Below are 22,659 nucleotides of genomic sequence, written 5' to 3' on the forward strand. Positions count from 1 at the left end.
GTGTAAAAACACAATTGGTTTTTGTGTATTGGCTTATATCTGTGACTTGCTAAATTCGCTTATTAGTTGTATGGTTGTTTTGTAGGTTCCTTAGTATATTCTATTTAGAAAATTGTCATCTGTGAATAGAGACAGTTTTACCTTCTCTTTTTTAATATTCATGTCTTTTATTTTTCTTGCCTTATTGAACTACATAGGAGTTTTGCCTATCTCTGGACTTTATATAAATGGAATCATAAACTATATACTCTTTTATGTTTGCTTCTTTCATTCTTTCATATGCTTGTGGTATTCGATATGCTGTTGTGCTTAGGTATACATGACACCTTCTCAGTACTTTCTGGTATCCCAGTGTATGATTATGTAGAAGTTTACCCATTCTGTTGTTAATGGGGTGCACATTTTTAGTTTAAGGTGATAACAAATAGTGCATCTAGGAACATTCTAGTACATGTCCTTTACTGAACGTATATATGCATTTCTGTTGCATATATACTGAGTTGAATTGCTCGGTCATAGAGTATAGGGTATGTTCTTCTCTGCTTTCTTTGTCTGTATATCTACCATGTGTTTATTTTTTATATTAAACCAGAAGTCAAGTCATATCCTTCTCTTTCCATTCTTTGCTCCTTTCATCTGCTCATTAGGACTTGGGTCAGAGAACACAGAGATTTCTGTCTTGCTCACCTCATAATGAGGCACATGATTTCATCTCTTCCTGGCTTCTTTCTCTTGACTTTGTTGCCCTCTCCCACAGGGTCTGTGCATGGGTCCTGCCCCAGGCTCCCAAAACTTGTTCTCCTCAGGGATCTCCTGGTTCTAGTTTTATTCCTTCTAATATGTCTCTTTAGGCACTAATTCAAAGAGAACTATTCCTACTAAAAATTTGACTTAACTGTAACCAGACTAAAGCACATGCCTTCTTGGCAGTCACTGACATTTCAGAGACCCAAGCAGTTAGGCCTGGAGAAATCCTCTCACTCAGCTGGGAATCCAGTTGTTCCCTTGCTGCTTGTGGATAGCTGAATAGCTGGTCCTGTGTAGAGAGAAGGCTGAGGGATGAAATATCACACAAACGGTTTCACAACTTGATAACCGTAGAAGGATTTCGGGGAAAATCCTTCCTAATGCTAAGATTGGAAGATTACTGGAAGGGTTCACTTACCCCTACTTTATCTGTAAACTTTTTTTCCTGAGAATCATTGAAAAGCTATCCAAAATGTAGTATCTGTCACTTTACAAAGCATTCTTAAAATTTTGGTGAATATTAAATTTTTTTCTAAATGAAATCAGAATTACAATTATAAGGGATACAAAATAGGCCCCATTGTAAAATAAAGAATGCTAGAATAAATGTTTTTAGATTTTACATGTTTTCTAAGCCCTGAAAAAATGATAAGCAAAATTTTTATTTAGGATTTGCAAAATAAAGAAAACCTAAAGTTTGATCCTAATACAATTGATATGTACCAGCTGGGAACTTGGTATGTTACTTAGCATATCTGAGCCTCAGTTTCCACATCTATAAATGGGGATAATAAAGCCTATTATAGGGTTGTTGTCAGGCTCATATAAGATCAGGTAAAACACTCAGCACAGTACTTTGAGGTAGCAAGTCTGTAAATGATTTTTTTTTAAGATTTTATTTATTTATTTGTCAGAGAGAGAGAGAGGGCACAAGCAGGGGGAGTGGCAGGCAGAGGGAGAAGCAGTCTCCCCACTGTTCAAGGAGCCTGATGCGGGACTCTATCCCAGGATCATGGGATCATGACCTGAGTTGAAGGCAGACGCTTAACAGACTGAGCCACCCAGGTGTCCCTGTAAATGATTTTCTGTTATCATTTCAAAAATGGTGCAGATTCAAGTCTGTTTGCCTTTTAAAATTCATGGTCAGTAAAGAGCAACAAAAGAAATAAAAATAATTGTATATAAGCAAAGTTGATAACAGAAAGGACCACCGAAATATTTTAACCACGGGAAAATTTGTTTCCAAATTATATATGTTCGTGAACTTAAAGGGAAGCTTTTACTTAGCATTCAGGGTTTATTTGGATTTTATAAAATCCAAGGCAAAAAAAAAAAATCTCTTTCATGACACTCAATGAAAACAATGCACGAATGACTTTAAATATTTATAGAAAGTTTAGTGGAGGAAGTGAGCTAAACCAAGGAAGGAGTTCCTCTGGAGACCTCAAAAGAATGTTTCAAAGCCATGCCAGTGTACCTCTACCCTGAGAAGAATAGGCAACTAACCATGTGCTTTTGTTTCCCCAGGGAGAAGTTGGCCGTGGCCCGGCTGCAGCGAGAAGTTGCCCAAAGAAGAAGTGAGGGGGCCATGGTAAGTGCTGTCTGGTCTCTCCTGATCCTGCACCTCCCTTCCAAAGATCTCTGGCTGAAAAGGCATTTTTGTCTCATTAAGGATATCTAAGGAAAATATTTGCTTGCAGCAAACTTAATGATGTATTGGTAAATAATGTGTTTCTAATGCCATTTGCAGACAGGGAGAGGGGAGGGACAGGAGGAGGGAGGGGCGGTATTAATTGAGAAAAAGAAATAACTATCTGGGCTTTGAAGAGGATGTTCAAACCTTCAGTTGGTTATATAGCTTTATTTCCTGAAGACCCGGGCTTCCAGCTGTGAGCAGAGTGTCAGTAAATGAGCAATTGTAGGTTTTCAGCTAAGAACGGTTCAACATAACTCAAGCCTGTCGGTTCTTTGAACTTCGAAACAAACAACCTAAAAGAACACGGAGATTTTTACTAATGTAATTGTCTTCTACCCTTTTCTTTCTCTGCACTCTGTATTTCTTCCTGTCCTTCCCAGTGTGTGCCATTCAGAAAACTGATGTTTCTTGTGTTTTGAATTGTACTAAAAATCAATATGGTTGTTTTGGTCCATGGCAACTTCATTTTATAGACTCTCTTTGCGAAAGTATCTGCCCGCGTGCGGCTCTAACATCAGAGATGACTGCCTGGGGTCCCAGGGTGCATACATGTGTGGATTAACTGCTGCTCCTTCCTCTGAGCAAAAAATAGAACACTAGATTTTTTTCTCACTTAAGACAAAACAATGGCACAAGTGCAATTTTTCAGCACAAGAATTATCTTTTTTTAAAAAAGAGAAGTGACACATTTTTAGACCCTTCAGGCTGCTTCTGTTTCATTTCATGAGAGTTAATTGACAATCCATACCCCGAAAAGAATAAGAAATTAGTAAAAAGATGCTGGCCTCGCACCTCTCTCAGGGAAGGTAAAGGTCTGGAGCAAGAGACTGAATGTTTAGTGGGTTCTGGAATGGTGCAGTGGCCTTTGAGCATGCTAAAATGTGATCACATGGTTTGCAATTCTGGTGATCTCAATGCAAAGAGAATCTTAAATGTTCAAACAATAGGAAACAACTGTTCACAAGCATCTTTGAGCAATGAAATGGAAATAGGCTGGAGAAAATGAATGTTTAGTCAAATAGTGCCCGAATCTGGACTTTGACGGTGTTGGGGTATGTGTACGGGCTAGGCCATTCTGCGATGTTTCAGTGTTTTGTTTCGGGCTAGCTCCTGTTCTACATGTTGTCAGCTGTGTCCTAAATGAATGTGAAGAAGTGACAACTTTTCTCGGTCTCAGTTTTTTTATATATATATTTTTTTAGGTCTCAATTTTTTCATCTTCAAAATGAGGAGTTTGGAGTTTTATGATGACATTAACTTAGTGGATCACGCCACTGAACCTTTTCTTATGTAAAGTTTTTATGATGGGGAGCTTAGTAATAGCTAAATGCTATTTAAGCTCATAAGTACAGGCCTCTAGAATGTCTCTTTCTGGCGCCAATGAATGGATCTCAGCTGAAGTAATCTAAGGCATATAACTCACTAGTTTTTAACAAGATAAAAAACCCCTTTCAAAACATTGCAGAATAATTGTTCAGCGTCGAAAATACCCAGAAAACACAAGGACACAAAAGGGTTACTCTCCTTGCTCAAAAAACAACTTGGCAAATGTTTCTAGTATGTTGTTATTCTTATTTTAATTATGGTAATGAAAAATCACACTTACGTGTTGTTTGATTTAACAAGCATTTATTGAGCACCCACTCTGTGCCTGGCACTGTCCTAGGCCCCGGGGAAACATCAGTGAAAAAAAAAAAACAGGCAAAAATCTGAGAGCTTACATTTTCGTGGTTGTGAAGACAGACACTAAATGTATTTAGAGTGTTAGATGGTGAACAAGATCAGGGTAGGAGAGATTGGGAGTTCTAGGGCTTCACTATTTTAAGTAGAGTTTCATAGAAGTAAATCACTGAAAAGTTAGTATTTGAGCAAAACTTGAAGAAGGCAAAAGAGTGAAACCTGGTGATATCTGGGGGAGGATCATTCTAGGCTGGGAGACCAGCAGGTACAAAGGCCTGGGGTGCCTGAGGAAAAGCCTGCAGACAGGCTGGCTGGAGGGTAGTCGGTGGGGAGAGGGTGAAGAGTAGAAGATAAAATCAGTGAAATGATGGGGGACAGAGGGGTAAGCCAAGGATCTCTGGCTCATGCTGTGAGTGATAGGAGCCATTGAAAGGCTTTGTGTAAGGCGGTGACATGATGTGATTTACTATTATTCATGTAACTGTTTACTCCCATTCCATAATTTATCACATCTCAATTCCTTAGAGACACCACAGCCCTGATTTTCATTAATGCCCTTTGTTTCTTCTCCCTCTTTCTCTGTTTTTCTCCTCTTTCCTTACCTCTGAGTTTTCTACTTAATTACATGCTTCAGCTTTTTTGCTCCTAGGATTCATTTATTTCTGAAGTCCTGATTCTTTCAGTATCTGACAGTCCCTAAAGTCAGGCAGTTCTGTTCATCCTCTAAATTTGATTCTTGTGTTACAAGCCCAGAACTTCTGTCATGTCCGTAGCAGAAGAGAAAAGCAGTTCATCACAACCGCATCATATTATTTAAAGACTACTATTTACATTATTCTTTATTTTTATCCACATGAAAGGGAAAATGGTATGGAAAGTTAAGTAAGTATTGTGAAACAAAAATTTAATTGAGGCAGGGATTGATTTTTAAAATCACCAATGAACATTTTATAATCAAAAGTCTTTAATGTAAAATGCAAATTTTTAAAAATTTGACTTCGTGCAATAAATCTCCTTACTGACAAGTTTTAAGATAGTATTCAAGGCTCCATTTTTGAGACGTTTATTTTATTTTTTTAATACACTTTTTATTTTGGAATAATCTTAGCCTTAAAGGAAGTTTCGCATCTGCATCCCCTTGATCCAGTTTTCTAATGTTAATGTCTTCCGTAACTGTGGCATAATTCTCACAAGTGAGAGATTACCATTGGCTTGTTGCTATTATTCATACTTCAGATTTTGTTAGAATTTCACCAGTTTTCCCAATAATTTCCGTTTTCTGATCTACGATTCAATCCAGAGTACCACATTTCATGTAGAGAGATTGCTTTTTAATGGCTAGTTGATATAAATGTGGGGATAAAAAGACCTCGAGCTTGGGAGTGAGGCAGGTCAGGATTCAAAATCCATCTCTGCCAGTAGTTAGCTATGTGGGTTTGGGCACATCACTAGTTTTTATCAGTTCTGTCCATTCTTTTGTTCTGGTGACCTAAATATTTATTTGGGAAAGCTTTCTTTCAGCAATTAGATATTTCATATTTGTTTCCTTTGCTCTTGACTCTTTCATGAAATAGCTCACTATTGTTTTTACACTTACTTTTCATTATTTTTCACAAGCTGCTGTAAGATCATGTTTCTCTTCATTCTGGGAGATTCTGTTACCGCTTGTGCTGCCTAGCCCTGGTTTGGTTTACATATAAAATCTATTCTGTCCTTAAGACTTTAATGTCATCTTAAATTTGGCTATATGTAAAAAGGCCCATTCTACCCCAAGAATATAGATATTCATTATCATTATCTTTTAGAAAGTATATAGTTTTTTTTTTTCTTTCCTGTCAATCTTGGCATCATCTAGATGGAATTAAGTTAGTGTGAGGCCGGGATCAAAAGGAATGTTTTCCCAAAATCATCTATTCAACAATCTAAACTTTACTGTCTCTCTTATTGTATTCCAAATTCCCATATTAATCTACATGAGTTCCTGGACAGCTTATACTTTTCCATTAACCATTATTGATTCTGACATGATTCTAAATTGTTTTGATTACTAGAAATTGATAGTTTACTTAATATTTTGTAGATTATTTCTGATTATACTTTTTCCTCCAAACTTGCAAAGACAATTTTATTTATGAATAGCAATAAGAATTTATGAGTTAAAATACGTAAAGAGGATTTTTATATGTACTTACAACACAACAAAATATTGTAGTGAGACCATTTCAAAATGATATGAAAAACAGCTTAAGTGTATTTGCTGTTTTCTTCAATTTATATTAAAGTTTTAGAAGAATATCACTTCTGCCACTGTTTAACTTTGTTTTTTATCAAAGAGATATTAATATCCCCAGAACACTAATATTCTATCAAACATAATTTTTAAAATGCTTGAGCTAATTATGCAAAATCTTAGATACCATATGGTTCCTTCTCATCTCATTGGGTAATTTCTACTTGGGAAAAAGAAAAATATTAATTCTTGATTTCTGATCTCAAGGCACTAAGGAAACAGAGGAAGCCTATTTGCCCTGTTGTAAGATTCCCTTTTTTCTGCAACTAGATATTCAGATGTTGCCTGGATGTTACCATACTGACCATTACCTAAATTCATAATCATAACCTCCCTTTTCTTCTCACAATGAACTTCCAAGGAGTAATGGTCAAAGATTGGGATATTGACAGAATAGGAATTTGAAGAAAAAGCAGAAGAGCTTGAGGAAGTAGGGAGATCAGAATCCTTGGAACCTCTGTGACATCCTTGCTGGAGGACAAGGCAAATTTAGGGCAGCAGAAGCCCACACTACATCTTGCTCATTCAGTGCCACAGTGTGAACAGCCAGCTACGGTGCCGACACTGGAGTTGGCTGGGTTGGCGATACAAACTTGGGGAAAAAAACACGTATAGAGGGGCGCCTGGGTGGCTCAGTCATTAATCGTCTGCCTTCGGCTCAGGTCATGATCCCAGGGTCCTGGGATCAAGCCCCGCATCGGGCTCCCTGCTCAGCGGGAAGCCTGCTTCTCCCTCTCCCACCCCCCCTGCTTGTGTTCCCTCTCTCGCTGTGTCTCTGTCAAATAAATAAATAAAATCTTTAAAAAAAAAACAACACCACGTATAGAACCTTCACCTCTGTGGCACAGTGTTCAGTACCTATTATTTAAACTAGAAAAGATCATTGCTCTAAAGAGACACATATGAAAACAGGAACACTGCACGTGGTCCAGGTGACATGGCCTTGGTGAACTGTCATGGTTTTGCTTTGTATGCCCTTCTTGACATTGCGGAACAGCTCTATAGACAACTGTATAGTCTGAACTCTGACAGACAAGACTTCTAAGAAGGGGAATTCAGAGTTTGGAAACCCAAGAGTAAGGGGGCATAGAGCCATGGTCTCTAAGAATACCAATTCTTACTACTAGTTTTCTTGGGGTCAGGATTTGGTTTTGATAGAAGTTTGTTGTTCACAATAGCCCAGTAGGTCATACATCTGATTTTCCAACTGGTAGTAGTCAAAGGAAGGGGGTTAGGTTGGGACCAAGGTCAATTAAGTGTTTCTTTTTCCTTTTTTAAAAGATACAGTTAGCATACAATATTATATCAGTTTATGATGTACAACACAGGATATGGGTGTATATAGTGAAATGGTTACCACAGTAAGCCTAGTTAACAACCATTACTATACATAGTTCTAGATTTTTTTCTTTTGATGAGAATTTTTAAGATTCTCTTAACAACTTGCAAATATAAAAATACAGCATTCTTAACTATAGTAATCATGCTATATATTATATTCTAAGGATTTTTTAAAATTTTATAACTGGAAATTTGTACATTTGACCACCTTCATCCATTTCACCCACCCCCACCTCTGGCACCCACTAATCTGTTGTATCTATGATTTCATTTCTTTGTTTTTTTATTTTATTTTTTTAAGATTTCACAAATAAGTAAGGTCATATGGTATTTGTCTTTCTCTGTCTGACTTATTTCACTTAGTGTATTGCTCTCAGTGTCCATCCACATTGTTGCAAATGTCAGGATGTCCTTCTTTTTACGGCTAATAATATTCCACTGTATAAATATATATACTATATTTTCTTTATCCCTTCATCTGTTGATGGACACTTAGGTTGTTTGCATATCTTGGCTGTTGGAAATAATGCTGCAGTGAACATGGGGGTACAAATACCTCTTCAAGATAGTGATTTTATATCCTTTGAATAAATACCCAGAAGTGAAATTGCTGGATCATATGGTACTTCTATTTTTAATTTTTTGCAGAACCTCTATTCTATTTTCCACAGTGGCCACACCAATTTATATTCCCACAAGCGGTGCACAAGGGTTTTCTTTTCTCCACATCATTGATGACTTTATGTCTTGTGTGTAATAGTCATTTTAATACTGTTGTGTTATTGTGAGGTGATATCTCATTGTGGTTTTGGTTTGTACTTCCTGGATGAAAGTGATGTTGAGCACCTTTTCATGTGCCTATTGACTATCTGTATGTCTTCTCTGAAAAAATCTCTATTCAGCTCCTCTGCCCATTTTTTAATTGGGTTGTTTTTTGTTATTGAACTGTTTCAGTTCTTCATATGTTTTGGATATTAGCCCTTTATCAGATAAATAATTTGCAAATATTTTCTCCTGTTCTATAGGTTGCCTCTTCATTTTGTAGGTGGTTTCCTTTGCTGTGCAGAAGCTTTTTAGTTTGATATAGTCCTGTTTGTTTATTTTTGCTTTTGTTGCTGTTGCTATTTGGTGTCCTATTCAAAAAAATCATTGCCAAAATTAATGTTTATGGAGCATACCCCCTATTTTTTCTTGTGGCATTTTTATGGTTTCTGGTGTTTCATTCAAGTCTTTAAGCCATTTGAAGTTGATTTTTATGTGTGGTCTAAGATAGTGGTCCAGTTTCATTCTTTTGCATATGACTGTCCAGTTTCTCCAGCACCATTTATTAAAGAGACTGTCTTTATCTCTGTTGTTTACTCTTGATTCCTTTGTTATAATTTAATTGACCAAATATGCATGCATTTATTTCTGGACTCTCTATTCCATTCCGTTGATCTATGTGTCTTGTGTCAATGTCATGCTGTTTTAATTACTATAGCTTTGTAATATAATTCTTCTTTCTCAAGATTGCTTTAGCTATTCAGGGTCATTTGTAATTCCATACAAATCTTAGGATTGTCTTTCCTATTTCTGTGAAAAATGCCATGCGGATTTTAATAGGGATTGCATTGAATCAATGGATTGCTTGGGTAGTATGGACATTAGAACAATATTCTTTCAGTCACTGAGCACAGAATATCTTTTCATTTATTTGTGTCACCTTCAGTTTCTTTCATGAATGTCTTACAGTTTTCAGCATAAAAGTCTTTTACCTACTTGGTTAAATTTATTCCTAAGAATATTATTTTTTGGTGCAACTGTAAATTTTTTTTAAATTCCTCTTTCTGGTCACTATTAGTATATTGAAGTGCAACTGTTTTTTGAAAATCTGTGTTGTTAGTGGCATGAAAAGTTTAGATTTGTCTCATTGTGTTAATATGTTGGTGTTAGAAGCAGTCATTGCAGTTGAGTTTTAAGTATCATCCAAAGAAGAGAAACATCTGGGATGGCATGTCATTCACAGTGCTTATCATTGGCTGAAATATATCCACATGATATATCTGGAAAAAAGAGTCAGAACTTTTTTTTTCCTTACAAAAACCAACTTAGAAAGTCATATCTACTTGGCTTTTAATTTGTTAAGAGTTTAGAATAGTAGGTATTAAACTTCAGGACATATTTCTGTATATATGCTAAATTTTGGAACTAGGCCCTGCATATTATTTTGTTCATTTATTTTTTCAGCATATCCAGCAGAAAATATAATGAAGTCCTTGCTTTCATAAAATGTAAAAAAAAATCAAATATTTATTATACAAATACATTAATGTCCTACTTTTCATGATCCCTTTTCAGTCAGTAGTATCAGAAGTTTTTAAACAACTCTGAAAATTAAAATATAATATTTTAAGTAATTCATTTTTAAACAAATTAAAAGAGAACTTAAAAATATTTAAACTCTGACAATGAAACCACTACTTTTGAGATGTAATCAAATTAATACTTAGAGTGAAATGTATAGCTTTAAATTAAATGCACGAAATAGGCAAAGAATAGATTTAAAATTGATTAATCATCTAATCAAATAGTAATAAAGAATAATAAAATACACTTAAATAAAGAAGAAGAAATAATGAAATAGAAATAATGAAATAGAAATGAAAATGAAGAAATAGCATAAAATTGGCAGCAATACTAATTTATCTATTTACAAATAAAAATGGTAGACCATTGGACCATATGAACACTGGGTATTTGATATTGCATTATTAATATTTAGGTATACTCTTGTTATTATGGTTGTTTTAAAAAGAGTCCTTATTGTTTAGAGATGTATGCAGGAATATTTGTGTAGAATGCCTAGGTTTGTCTAGGTTTCTGTGATGTCTAGCTTTATTTCAAAGTAATACTGGAAGAGGGAAGTTGGTCATTTAGAGGAAACAAAATTGGCCATATATGGTAACTCTACAAGTTGAGGATTTATTATACTTTCTTCTTACTTTTATAATTGTTAAAAAAAAAATTGTTAAAAGTTTTAAAAAATTTTCTTCCTAACAAGCTACCAGGCTTTGATGGTTTTACAGAGTTCAACCAAACCTTTAGTGAAGGAGATACTGTTTTATACAGATTGGTGCTGAAAAAGAAAATGAGAGAAATATCCAAGCTCATTGTTTAAAAATAAGCTTTTCATTTTAGAACAGTTAAATATTTCCAAAAAAAAAAATTACAGAGATAATACAGAGAGTTCCCATACGTCCCATACAGTTTCTCCAACTATTAACATCTTACATTACTGTGGTACATTTGTCACAATTAATGAACGAATATTGGTACATTGTTATTAATTAAACTCCACAATTATTCAGATTTCTCTAGTTACACCTTTTTCTCTTCCAAAATCCCAGCCAGCATACACAATACATTCAGTCGTGTGTCTCCTAAAGTTCTTCTTGGTTGTGATAGATTCTCAGACTTTCCTTGCTTTTGATGAACTTCGCAGTTTTGAATACTTGTTAGGGATTTTTAGGGATTTGTCTCATTGAGATTTGTCTGATGTTTTTCTAGTGATTATGCTGGGATATATTTTTGAAAAAGATGGACCACAAATTACAGTGTCATTTTCACCCCATCATTATCCAGGTTGCATACTATCAATGTAATTTATGACTGTTGAGGTATATTGATGACCTGGCTGAGGTAGTGTTTGCTAGGTTTCCACTGTGAAGTTTCTCCCCACCCACCCCCTTCCATACTGTACTCTCTGGAAAGAAGTCACAATGCATAGCCCATACTTCTGAATTGGAGAGTTATGTCTCACCCCCTTGAGGGTGGAGTATCTACATAAATTATTTTGGATTCTTCTGCATGATATTTTTGTCTCTTCTTCCTCATTATTTTCAGTCATTTACTTATATTATGAATGTATTGATGTTTACTTTACATGTAGGCTTATCAACCAATATAAACTATTTTTTTGCTAAAATTGTTCCAGCTTGGGGCATTAGGAACTACTTTCATTGGCTCCTGTGCCCATTGACACACTACCATCATTGTTTTTGTTGGTTGTTATTTCCTTCTCTTGTTTTTCCTCTAGTTTTAGCGAGATGTAATTGACATATAGCGTTGTGTAACTTTGGGGTCTACAGCATAATGACTTGATTTACATGTACTGTGAAATGACCACAGTAAGTTCAGTTAACATCCATCACCACATACAGATACTATTATAAATATTTTTTTCTTTTAAAGATTTTATTTATTTGACAGAGAGTGAGAGAGCACAAGCAGGGGGAATAATAGCAGGCAAAGGAAGAGGGAGAAGCAGACTCTCGCTGAGCAGGGAGCCTGTTTTGGGGCTCGATCCCAGGACCCTGGGATCATGACCTGAGCCGAAGGCAGACGCTTAATGGACTGAGCCACCCAGACGCCCCTATTTTTTTCTTTGTGATGAGAACTCTTAGGATCTACTCTTAACAACTTGTATATATTATATAGCAGTGGTAACTACACTTACCATGTTACACATTTTTCTCCAGTACTTATTTATCTTATAACTGGAAGTTTGTGCCTTTTGACCACTTTCATCCCATTTCACCCTTGCTGCCATAATCACAAATCTCATCTTTTATTCTTTGAGTTTTTTTAAAATTTTGATTTTACATATAAGTGAGATCATGTAATATTTGTCTTTGTTCGACATAACTTTTTTTCTTTTAAAGATTTTATTTATTTGACAGAGAGAGAGACAGTGACAGAGGGAACACAAGCAGGGGTAGTGGGAGAGGGAGAAGCAGGCTTCCTGCTGAGCAGGGAGCCCGATGTGGGGCTCGATCCCAGGACCCTGGGATCATGACCTGAGCCGAAGGCAGACGCTTAACTGACTGAGCCACCCAGGAGCCTCTGTTCGACCTAACTTTAATTAGTGTAATGCTCTCAAGGTCCATGCATATTGCCATAAGTGGCAGGGTTTCCTCATTTTTTATGAATTATTAATATTCCATTACATATATATGTACATACATACATATATTAATTTTTATGAATTAATATTCCATTACATATATGTATGTACATACATATGTATGTACATACGTGTGTGTGTGTGTGTGTGTATGCCACACTTTCTTTATCCATTCATCCACCAGTGGACACTTAGATTGTTTCCGTGTCTTGGCTATTGTAAATAATGCTGCTATGAACATGGAAGTACACCTATCTCTTTGACATAGTGATTTCATTTCTTTTGTATATATTCCCAGAAGTGAAACTAATGGATCATATGATAGTTGTATTTTTAATTTTTTGAGGAAACTCCATGCTGTTTTTCTTAGTGGCCACACCAGTTTACAGTCCCATCAACAGTGTGTGAGAATTCCCTTTCCTCTACATCCTCACCAGCATTGTTGTCTTTTGTCTTTTTGATCCTAGATCATTGTAACCGGTGTGAGGTGGTATCTCTACTGTTTTCATTTACATTTCCCTAATGATTCGTTATGTTGAACATCTTTTCATTTACCTGTTGACTACTTATATATTTACTTTGGCAAAATGTCTGTTCAGGTCCTTTGCCCATTTTTTTAAATTTTAATTTTTTTCCTCTTGAGTTATATGAGTTGCCTGTATATTTTGGATATTAACCCCTTATCAGATATATGGTTTGCAAATATTCTTAATCATTGCATATATTGCCTTTGTCATTTTTTTTTTGGTTGTTTCTTTTGCAATGCAGAAACTTTTTAGTTTATTATAGTCTCACTTGTTTATTTTTCATTTTGTTATTTGTGCTTTAGGTATCATATGAAGACAATTGTCAAGAGTCCTATCAAGGAGCTTTTTTCTTATGTGTTCTTTGGGTAGTATTGTGGTTTTGGGTCTTATATTTCAGCCTTTAATCCATTTCATGTTAATTTTTGTGAGTAGGAAAGATACGGGTCTAGTTTCATTCTTTTGCATGTGAATATCCGATTTACCAACACTGTTGTTAAAGAAACTGTCTTTTTCCAACTATTTTTAGCTCCTTTATAAAATTAGTTGACTATATATGCTTAGGTTTATTTCTGTTCAATTCTGTTTCATTGTTCCATGTGTCTGTTTGTATGCCAGGATCATACTGTTTTAACTACTGTGGCCTTATGATACAGCTTGATGCCTCCCACTTTGTTCTTCATTTTCAGGTTTGCTTCAGCTATTTGGTTTTTTTTGTTTGTTTGTTTTTTGTTTTTTTGGTTCCATATAAATTTTAGGATTGTTTTTACTACTGTAAAAAATGCCACTGGAATCTTTATAAGGATTTCATTGAACTACAAATGGCTTTTGGAAATATTGTCATTTTAACAATATTAATTCTTTCAATTTATGAACATGGGATACCTTTCCTCCCCCTCTCTCTCCTTCCTTTCTTTGTTCCTTCCTTTTTCCTTAGCACTTTCTTAATTTCTGCGGTTGCAAGATGCTTTGGTCTCATCTTGTATATTTCCTGCCACAGTGTTAGAATCAGCCATTTCCCTAAAGAACGCTGTTTCCTTTATGAAAAGGGTATTTAAAAACCAAGATACAAGTGCTAGGTGCCAACTTACTTTTATGATGCTTGATTTTTAAAGTGGTATTTATTCTAGGAATGCAGTGATTGCTTAACATTAGGGAAGTGATTAATATAGTTGACAATGGTAATAGATTAAATAGAGAAAATAAGACTTCACTAGATACAGAATAAAACGTTTGATAAAATTCAATCCCAGTTTATAATATTTTTTTAAAAAAATGTAGTCAGCTAAGAATAAAAGGACATTTCTTTAAATTGATAAAAGATGTCTACTGAAAATCTTCAGTAACCATTGTACTTAATGCTGAAAAGTTAGAAGTATTCCTTTTAAAATCTATAACCAGACCAGGATGCCTTCTGTTACTGCTTCTTTTCATTATACTTTAAGATAAATAAATGATGGGGCGCCTGGGTGGCTCAGTCAGTTAAACATCTCCCTTCAGCTCAGGTCATGATCCCAGGGTCCTGGGATTGAGCCCCACATTTTGCGCCCCCTGCTCAGCAGGGAGTCTGCTTCTCCTTCTGCCCCTCCCCCTCTGCTATTGTGCTCTGTCTCTCGCTCTTTCTCTCAAATAAATAAATCTTTAAAAAAAAGATAAATAAATGACATGAGGATTGGGGAAAAAAGCAAAATTTGTATTATTTGCAAATAATGGTTGTCTAAATAGAAAATCTAAAGTCCTCTTTTTTTTAATTTTATTTTATTATATTATGTTAATCACCATACATTACATCATTAGTTTTTGATGTAGTGTTCCATGATTCATTGTTTGCATATAACACCCAGTGCTCCATGCAGTATGTGCCCTCCTTAATACCCATCACTGGCTAACCTGTCCCCCCACCCCCCTCCCCTCTAGAACCCTCAGTTTGTTTCTCAGAGTCCATAGTCTCTCATGGTTCATCTCCTCCTCTGATTCCCCCCATTCATTTTTCCCTTCCTACTATCTTCTTTTTTTTTAACATCTAATGTATTATTGTTTCAGGGGTACAGATCTGTGATTCAACAGTCTTGCACACTTCACAGCACTCACCATAGCACATACCCTCCCCAGTGTCTATCACCCAGCCGCCCCATCCCTCCCACCCCACCCCCCACGCCAGCAACCCTCAGTTTGTTTCCTGAGATTAAGAATTCCTCATATCAGTGAGGTCATATGATACATGTCTTTCTCTGATTGACTTATTTCGCTCAGCATAACACCCTCCAGTTCCATCCACGTCGTTGCAAATGGCAAGATCTCATTCCTTTTGATGGCTGCATAATATTCCATTGTATATATATATACCACCTCTTCTTTATCCATTCATCTGTCGATGGACATCTTGGCTCTTTCCATAGTTTGGCTATTGTGGACATTGCTGCTATAAACATCGGGCTGCACGTACCCCTTCGGATCCCTACATTTGTATCTTTGGGGTAAATACCCAGTAGTGCAATTGCTGGATCGTAGGGTAGCTCTATTTTCAACTTTTTGAGGAACCTCCATACTGTTTTGCAGAGTGGCTGCACCAGCTTGCATTCCCACCAACACTGTAGGAGAGTTCCCCTTTCTCTGCATCCCTGCCAACATCTGTCGTTTCCTGACTTGTTCATTTTAGCCATTCTGACTGGTGTGAGGTGGTATCTCATTGAGGTTTTGATTTGTATTTCCATGATGCCGAGCGATGTTGAGCATGTTTTCATGTGTCTGTTGCCCATTTGGATGTCTTCTTTGGAAAAATGTCTGTTCATGTCTTCTGCCCATTTCTTGATTGGATTATTTGTTCTTTGGGTATTGAGTTTGATTACTTCCTTATAGATTTTGGAGACTAGCCCTTTATCTGATATGTCATTTGCAAATATCTTCTCCTATTCTGTCGGTTGTCTTTTGGTTTTGTTGACTGTTTCCTTTGCTGTGCAAAAGCTTTTTATCTTGATGAAGTGCCAATAGTTCATTTTTGCCCTTGCTTCCCTTGCCTTTGGCGATGTTTTCAGGAAGAAGTTACTGCAGCTGAGGTCGAAGAGGTTGCTGCCTGTGTTCTCCTTTAGGATTTTTAGGGACTCCTGTCTCACATTGAGGTCTTTCAACCATTTGGAGTCTATTTTTGTGTGTGGTGTAAGGAAATGGTCCAGTTTCATTCTTCTGCATGTGGCTGTCCAATTTTCCCAACACCATTTGTTGAAGAGACTGTCTTTTTTCCATTGGACATTCTTTCCTGCTTTGTCAAAGATGAGTTGACCATAGAGTTGAGGGTCCATTTCTGGGCTCTCTATTCTGTTCCATTGATCTATGTGCCTGTTTTTGTGCCAATACCATACTGTCTTGATGATGACAGCTTTGTAATAGAGCTGGAAGTCCAGAATTGTGATGCTGCCAGCTTTGCTTTTCTTTTTCAACATTCCTCTGTCTATTCGGGGTCTTTTCTGGTTCCATACAAACTTTAGGATTATTTGTTCCATTTCTTTGAAAACAGTGGATGGTATTTTGATAGGGATTGCATTAAATGTGTAGATTGCTCTAGGTAAAATTGACATCTTCACAATATTTGTTCTTCCAATCCATGAGCATGGAACGTTTTTCCATTTCTTTGTGTCTCCCTCAATTTCTTTCATGAGTATTTTATAGTTTTCTGAGTACAGATTCTTTGCCTCTTTGGTTATATTTATTCCTAGGTATCTTATGCTTTTGGGTGCAATTGTAAATGGGATTGACTCCTTAATTTCTCTTTCTTCTGTCTTGTTGTTGGTGTATAGGAATGCCACTGATTTCTGTACATTGATTTTATATCCTGCCACTTGACTGAATTCCTGTGTGAGTTCTAGCAGTTTTGGGGTAGAGTCTTTTGGGTTTTCCACATAAAGTATCATATCATCTGCAAAGAGTGAGAGTTTGACTTCTTCTTTGCCGATTCGGATGCCTTTTATTTCTTTTTGTTGTCTGATTGCTGTGGCTAGGACTTCTAGTACTGTGTTGAATAGCAGTGGTGATAGTGGACATCCCTGCTGTGTTCCTGACCTTAGGGGACAAGCTCTCAGTTTTTTCCCATTGAGAATGATATTGGCTGTGGGTTCTTCATAGATGGCTTTTATGATAGTGAGGTATGTGCCCTCTATCCCTATACTCTGAAGAGTTTTGATCAAGAAAGGATGCTATACTTTGTCAAATGCTTTTTCTGCATCTATTGAGAGGATCATATGATTCTTGTTCTTTCTTTTATTAATATATTGTATCACATTGTTTGATTTGTGGATGTTGAACCAACCTTGCTGCCCAGGAATAAATCCCACTTGGTCGTGGTGAATAATCCTTTTAATGTACTGTTGGATCCTATTGGCTAGTATTTTGGTGAGAATTTTTGCATCCATGTTCACCAGGGATATTGGTCTGTAATTATTTTTGATGGGGTGTTTGTCTGGTTTTGGGATCAAGGTAGTGGTGGCCTCATAAAACGAGTTTGGAAGTTTTCCTTCCATTTCTATTTTTTGGAACAGTTTCAGAAGAATAGGTATTAATTCTTCTTGAAATGTTTGGTAGAATTCCCCTGGGAAGCCATCTGGCCCTGGGCTCTTGTTGGAGATTTTTGATGACTGCTTCAATTTCCTTAGTGGTTGTAGGTCTGTTCAGTTTTTCTGTTTCTTCCTGGTTCAGTTTTGGCAGTTTATACATCTCTAGGAATGCATCCATTTCTTCCAGATTATCTAATTTGCTGGCATATAGTTGTTCATAATATGTTCTTATAATTGTTTGTATTTCTTTGGTGCTGGTTGTGATTTCTCCTCTTTCATTCATGATTTTATTTATTTGGGTCATTTCTTTTTTTTTTGATAAGTCTGGCCAGGGGTTTATCAATCTTACTAATTCTCTCAAAGAACCAGCTCCTAGTTTCGTTGATCTGTTCTACTGTTCTTTTGGTTTCTATTTCATTGATTTCTGCTCTGATCTTTATTATTTCTCTTCTCCTGCTGGGTTTAGGCTTTATTTGCTGTTCTTTCTCCAGCTCCTTTAGGTGTAGGGTTAGGTTGTGTATTTGAGACCTTTCTTGTTTCTTGAGAAAGGCTTGTATTGCTACATACTTTCCTCTTAGGACTGCCTTTGCTGCATCCCAAAGATTTTGAACAGTTGCGTTTTCATTTTCATTTGTTTCCATGAATTTGTTTAATTCTTCTTTAATTTCCTGGTTGACCCATTCATTCTTTAGTAGGATGCTCTTTAGCCTCCATGTATTTGAGTTCTTTCTGACTTTGCTCTTGTGATTGAGTTCTAGTTTCAAAGCATTGTGGTCCAAAAATATGCAGGGAATGATCCCAGTCTTTTGGTACCGGTTGAAACCTGATTTGTGACCTAGGATGTGATCTATTCTGGAGAATGTTCCATGGGCACTAGAGAAGAATGTGTATTCCGTTGCTTTGGGATGGAATGTTCTGAATATATCTATGAAGTTCATTTGGTCCAGTGTGTCATTTAAAGTCTTTATTTCCTTGTTGATCTTTTGCTTAGATGATCTGTCCATTTCTGTGAGGGGGGTGTTAAAGTCCCCCACTATTATTGTATTGTTGTCGATGTGTTTCTTTGCTTTTGTTATTAATTGGCTTATATAACTGCCTTCTCCCATGTTGGGGCATAGATATTTACAATTGTTAGATCTTCTTGTTGGATAGACCCTTTAAGTATGCTTTAGTGTCCTTCATCATCTCTTATTATAGTCTTTGGTTTAAAATCTAATTTGTCTGATATAAGGATTGCCACCCCAGCTTTCTTCTGGTGTCCATTAGAATGGTAAATTGTTTTCCACCCCCTCACTTTCAATCTGGAGGTGTCTTTGGGTCCAAAATGAGTCTCTTGCAGACAGCGTATCAATAGGTCTTGTTTTTTTATCCCATCTGATATGATAGCCTGTGTCTTTTGATTGGGGCATTTAGCCCTTTTACATTCAGGGTAACTATTGAAAGATATGAATTTAGTGCCGTTGTATTGCCTGTAAGGTGACTGTTACTGTATATTGTCTGTGTTCCTTTCTGGTCTATGTTACTTTTGGGCTCTCTCTTTGCTTAGAGAACCCCTTTCAATATCTCTTGTAGGGCTGGTTTCGTGTTTGCAAATTCCTTTAGTTTTTATTTGTCCTGGAAGCTTTTTATCTCTCCTTCAATTTTCAATGACAGCCTAGCTGGATATAGTATTCTTGGCTGCATTTTTTTCTCATTTAGTGCTCTGAATATATCCTGCCAGTCCTTTCTGGCCTGCCAGGTCTCTGTGGATAGGTCTGTTGCCAGTCTAATGTTTCTACCATTGTAGGTTACAGATCTCTTGTCCCGAGCTGCTTTCAGGATTTTCTGTTTGTCTCTGAGACTCGTAAGTTTTACTATTAGATGTCGTGGTGTGGACCTATTTTCATTGATTTTGAGGGGGGTTCTCTGTACCTCCTGAATTTTGATGCCTGTTTCCTTCCCCAAATTAGGGAAGTTCTCTGCTATAATTTGCTTCAATATACCTTCTGCCCCTCTCTCTCTTTCTTCTTCTCCTGGGATCCCAATTATTCTAATATTGTTTCGTCTTTTTTTTTTTTAAAGATTTTATTTATTTATTTGACAGAGAGAGAGATAGCGAGAGCAGGAACACAAGCAGGGGGAGTGGGAGAGGGAGAAGCAGGCTTCCCGCCGAGCAGGGAGCCCGATGTGGGACTCGATCCCACGACTCTGGGATCATGACCTGAGCCGAAGGCAGACGCTTAATGACTGAACCACCCAGGCGCCCTAATATTGTTTCGTCTTATGGTATCACTTATCTCTCGAATTCTGCCCTTGTGATCCAGTAGTTGTTTACCTCCCTTTTTCTCAGCTTCTTTATTTTCCATCATTTGGTCTTCTATATCACTAATTCTCTCTTCTGCCTCATTTATCCTAGCAGTTAGAACTTCCATTTTTTATTGCACCTCATTAATAGCCTTTTTGATTTCGCCCTGGTTGGGTTTTAGTTCTTTTATTTCTACAGAAAGGGTTTCTCTAGTATCTTCCATGCTTTTTTCAAGCCCAGCTAGTATCTTTATAATCGTCATTCTGAACTCTAGTTCTGACATCTTATTAATGTCCATATTGATTAGGTCCCTGACAGTCGGTACTGCCTCTTGTTTTTCTTTTGAGGTGATTTTTTCCGTTTTGTCATTTTGTCCAGAGGAGAATAGATGAATGAGAGAACAAAATGCTAACAGGGTAACACCAACCCCAGAAAAATATACACTAAACAAATCAGAAGAGACCTGAAACCAGGGGAAAAGAAAGGGAAAGAAAGAAAAAAAAAAAAAGAAGAAAAAGATTAAAACAAAAAGAATATGATCAAATATGAGTAGAATGGTGCATAGAGCAGTGCCACACACTAGATTTGGGGTGTATTTTGGTCTGTTAGAAGAAAGTGTCTCTCAAAATTTTAATGAAAGAAAAACATATATGTATAAAAATAAGGGTAAATACGATGACGGATGGAATATGACTGTAAAGATGAAAATTACAAAAGATTTTATAAAAGGAATAGATAAGCTGGTTGAAAAAGAAAGAAGAGGAATTAAAAAAAAAAGGGAGAGAATGTGATCAGGCAGGAGACTAGAACAAAGCCATACACTAGAGATTTAGGGTATATTTTGGTCTGTTAGAAGAAACTGTATCCCAAAATTTTAAAGAGAGAGCAACTTATATATATATATATACCAAAAACAAGGTTAACTACTATGAAGGGATAGAATATGACTCTAAAAATGAAAAATAAAAAGGATTTTTTTTTTAAAGATTTTATTTATTTATTTGACAGAGAGAGAGACAGCAAGAGAGGGAACACAAGCAGGGGGAGTGGGAGATGGAGAAGCAGCCTCTGCAGTGAGCAGGGAGCCCGATGCGGGGCTGGATCCCAGGACTCTGGGATCAGGACCTGAGCCAAAGGCAGACGCTTCATGACAAGGCCAGAAAAGGGATTGATAAGATGTTGGTTGAAAAAGGGAAAAAGAAAAATTCAAAAAAAAAGAAGAAAAAGAAAAAAAAAGAAAATTAAAAAAATTAACCGTGAAAGACAAAAGAATCATGGTAAAAAAGCCACGGATTCTCTGTGCAGTATTCCCCTAGCGCTGGAGTTCTGCTGTTCTCATTGATAGGTAAACTTGGTCTTGGCTGGCTGTTCTCACTGATCTTCTGGGGGAGGGGCCTGTTGCCATGGTTCCCAAATGTCTTTGCCAGAGGCGGAATTGCCCCGTCCTTGCCGGTCCCGTCTAAGTCATCTGCTCGGGTTTGCTCTCGGGAGCTTTTGTTCCCTGCAAGCTTTCCGTACAGCTTTGGAGGACGAGAGTGAAAATGGTGGCCTTCCAATCTCCGCCCCGGAGGAGCTGAGAACTCGGGGCTCCGCTCCTCAGTGAGCCCCCAGAGAAAAGCAGTCAGTCACTCCCGTCTCCCCAGTGTCTGGCCGCACTCCGTGCTCACCCGGCCTGTGACCAAACGTCTCTATCTCTGGCACACAACCCCGTGTGGAGTCTCCAAACCCAGCAGATCCCTGCGGTGCACTCTCGTGCCGCTCCTCCCGGGGGAGGAAGGGGAGTCTCCCCAGATCTGCTGCTTGTTGGGTCCCTGCTAGAGGAGCAGTGGCCTGACTGTGCCACAGATCATGGTTTATGGCAACCCCGAGCTGAGAGCCCGCTCCTCGGCTCCATCTCTGCAGCCGGCTTCCCCACTCCGGTACCTGGGAACTCTGCTGCACTCAGGCCCTCCCGGTCTTTCTGTGACCCCGAGGGTCCTGAGACCACACTGTCCCGCGAGGGTTCCACCCCCCGCTGAGCCACTGGAGCAATGTCCCTCAGCGGAGCCGACTTCTAAAAGTTCCGATTTTGTGCTCAGCTGCTCTATCACTTGCCAGAAGCGGCCGATGGAGGCCCCCTCCCCTGCCGTCTATCCGCCCAAATATCACCTCGGATTCACTTTTCCACACATCCTACCTTCCAGTAAGTGGTCGCTTTTCTGTTCAGAGTTGCTGCTACTCTCTTCTTCAATCTCCTGTTGAGTTCGTAGGTGTTCAGAATATTGTGATTCCTATCCAGCTGAATTCCTGAGACCAGACGAAATTTAGGTCTCCTTCTCCTCTGCCATCTTGCTCCTCCAGCTTAATCTAAAGTCCTCTTAAAACAAATTTTAAGAAGATTGTTCATATAAAATGAATATACGGAAGTCCGTAGGAATTGAACACATAAATTATCAACTCTTAATGTGTGGTTTTAAAAGATAGTACTTAAAATCATTTTTTCTTAACGCATATAGGAGTAAATCTAGAATGGCAACACCTGGGTGGTTCAGTTGGTTAAGCAACCAACTTTTTTTTTTTTAATTTTTTTATTGTTATGTTAATCCCCATACATTACATCATTAGTTTT

At 37.3% G+C, this 22,659-nt stretch overlaps 1 protein-coding gene across 14 annotated transcripts in view; it reads left to right on the forward strand.

The window, feature by feature from the left end:
* NCKAP5 (NCK associated protein 5) overlaps positions 1 to 22,659 on the forward strand; it is a 974,611-nt gene that overhangs the window by 442,718 nt on the left and 509,234 nt on the right. For all 14 annotated transcript variants that reach the window (XM_032411698.1, XM_032411742.1, XM_032411716.1 and 11 more), the window contains one exon: positions 2,275 to 2,338. In XM_032411698.1, coding sequence (XP_032267589.1) covers positions 2,275 to 2,338 — 64 coding nt within the window. The remainder of the gene's footprint in view (positions 1 to 2,274; positions 2,339 to 22,659) is intronic.

This window comes from Phoca vitulina, unplaced genomic scaffold (genome assembly GCF_004348235.1).
Source record: "Phoca vitulina isolate PV1807 unplaced genomic scaffold, GSC_HSeal_1.0 scaffold1, whole genome shotgun sequence".
Taxonomy (NCBI): Eukaryota; Metazoa; Chordata; class Mammalia; order Carnivora; family Phocidae; genus Phoca; species Phoca vitulina.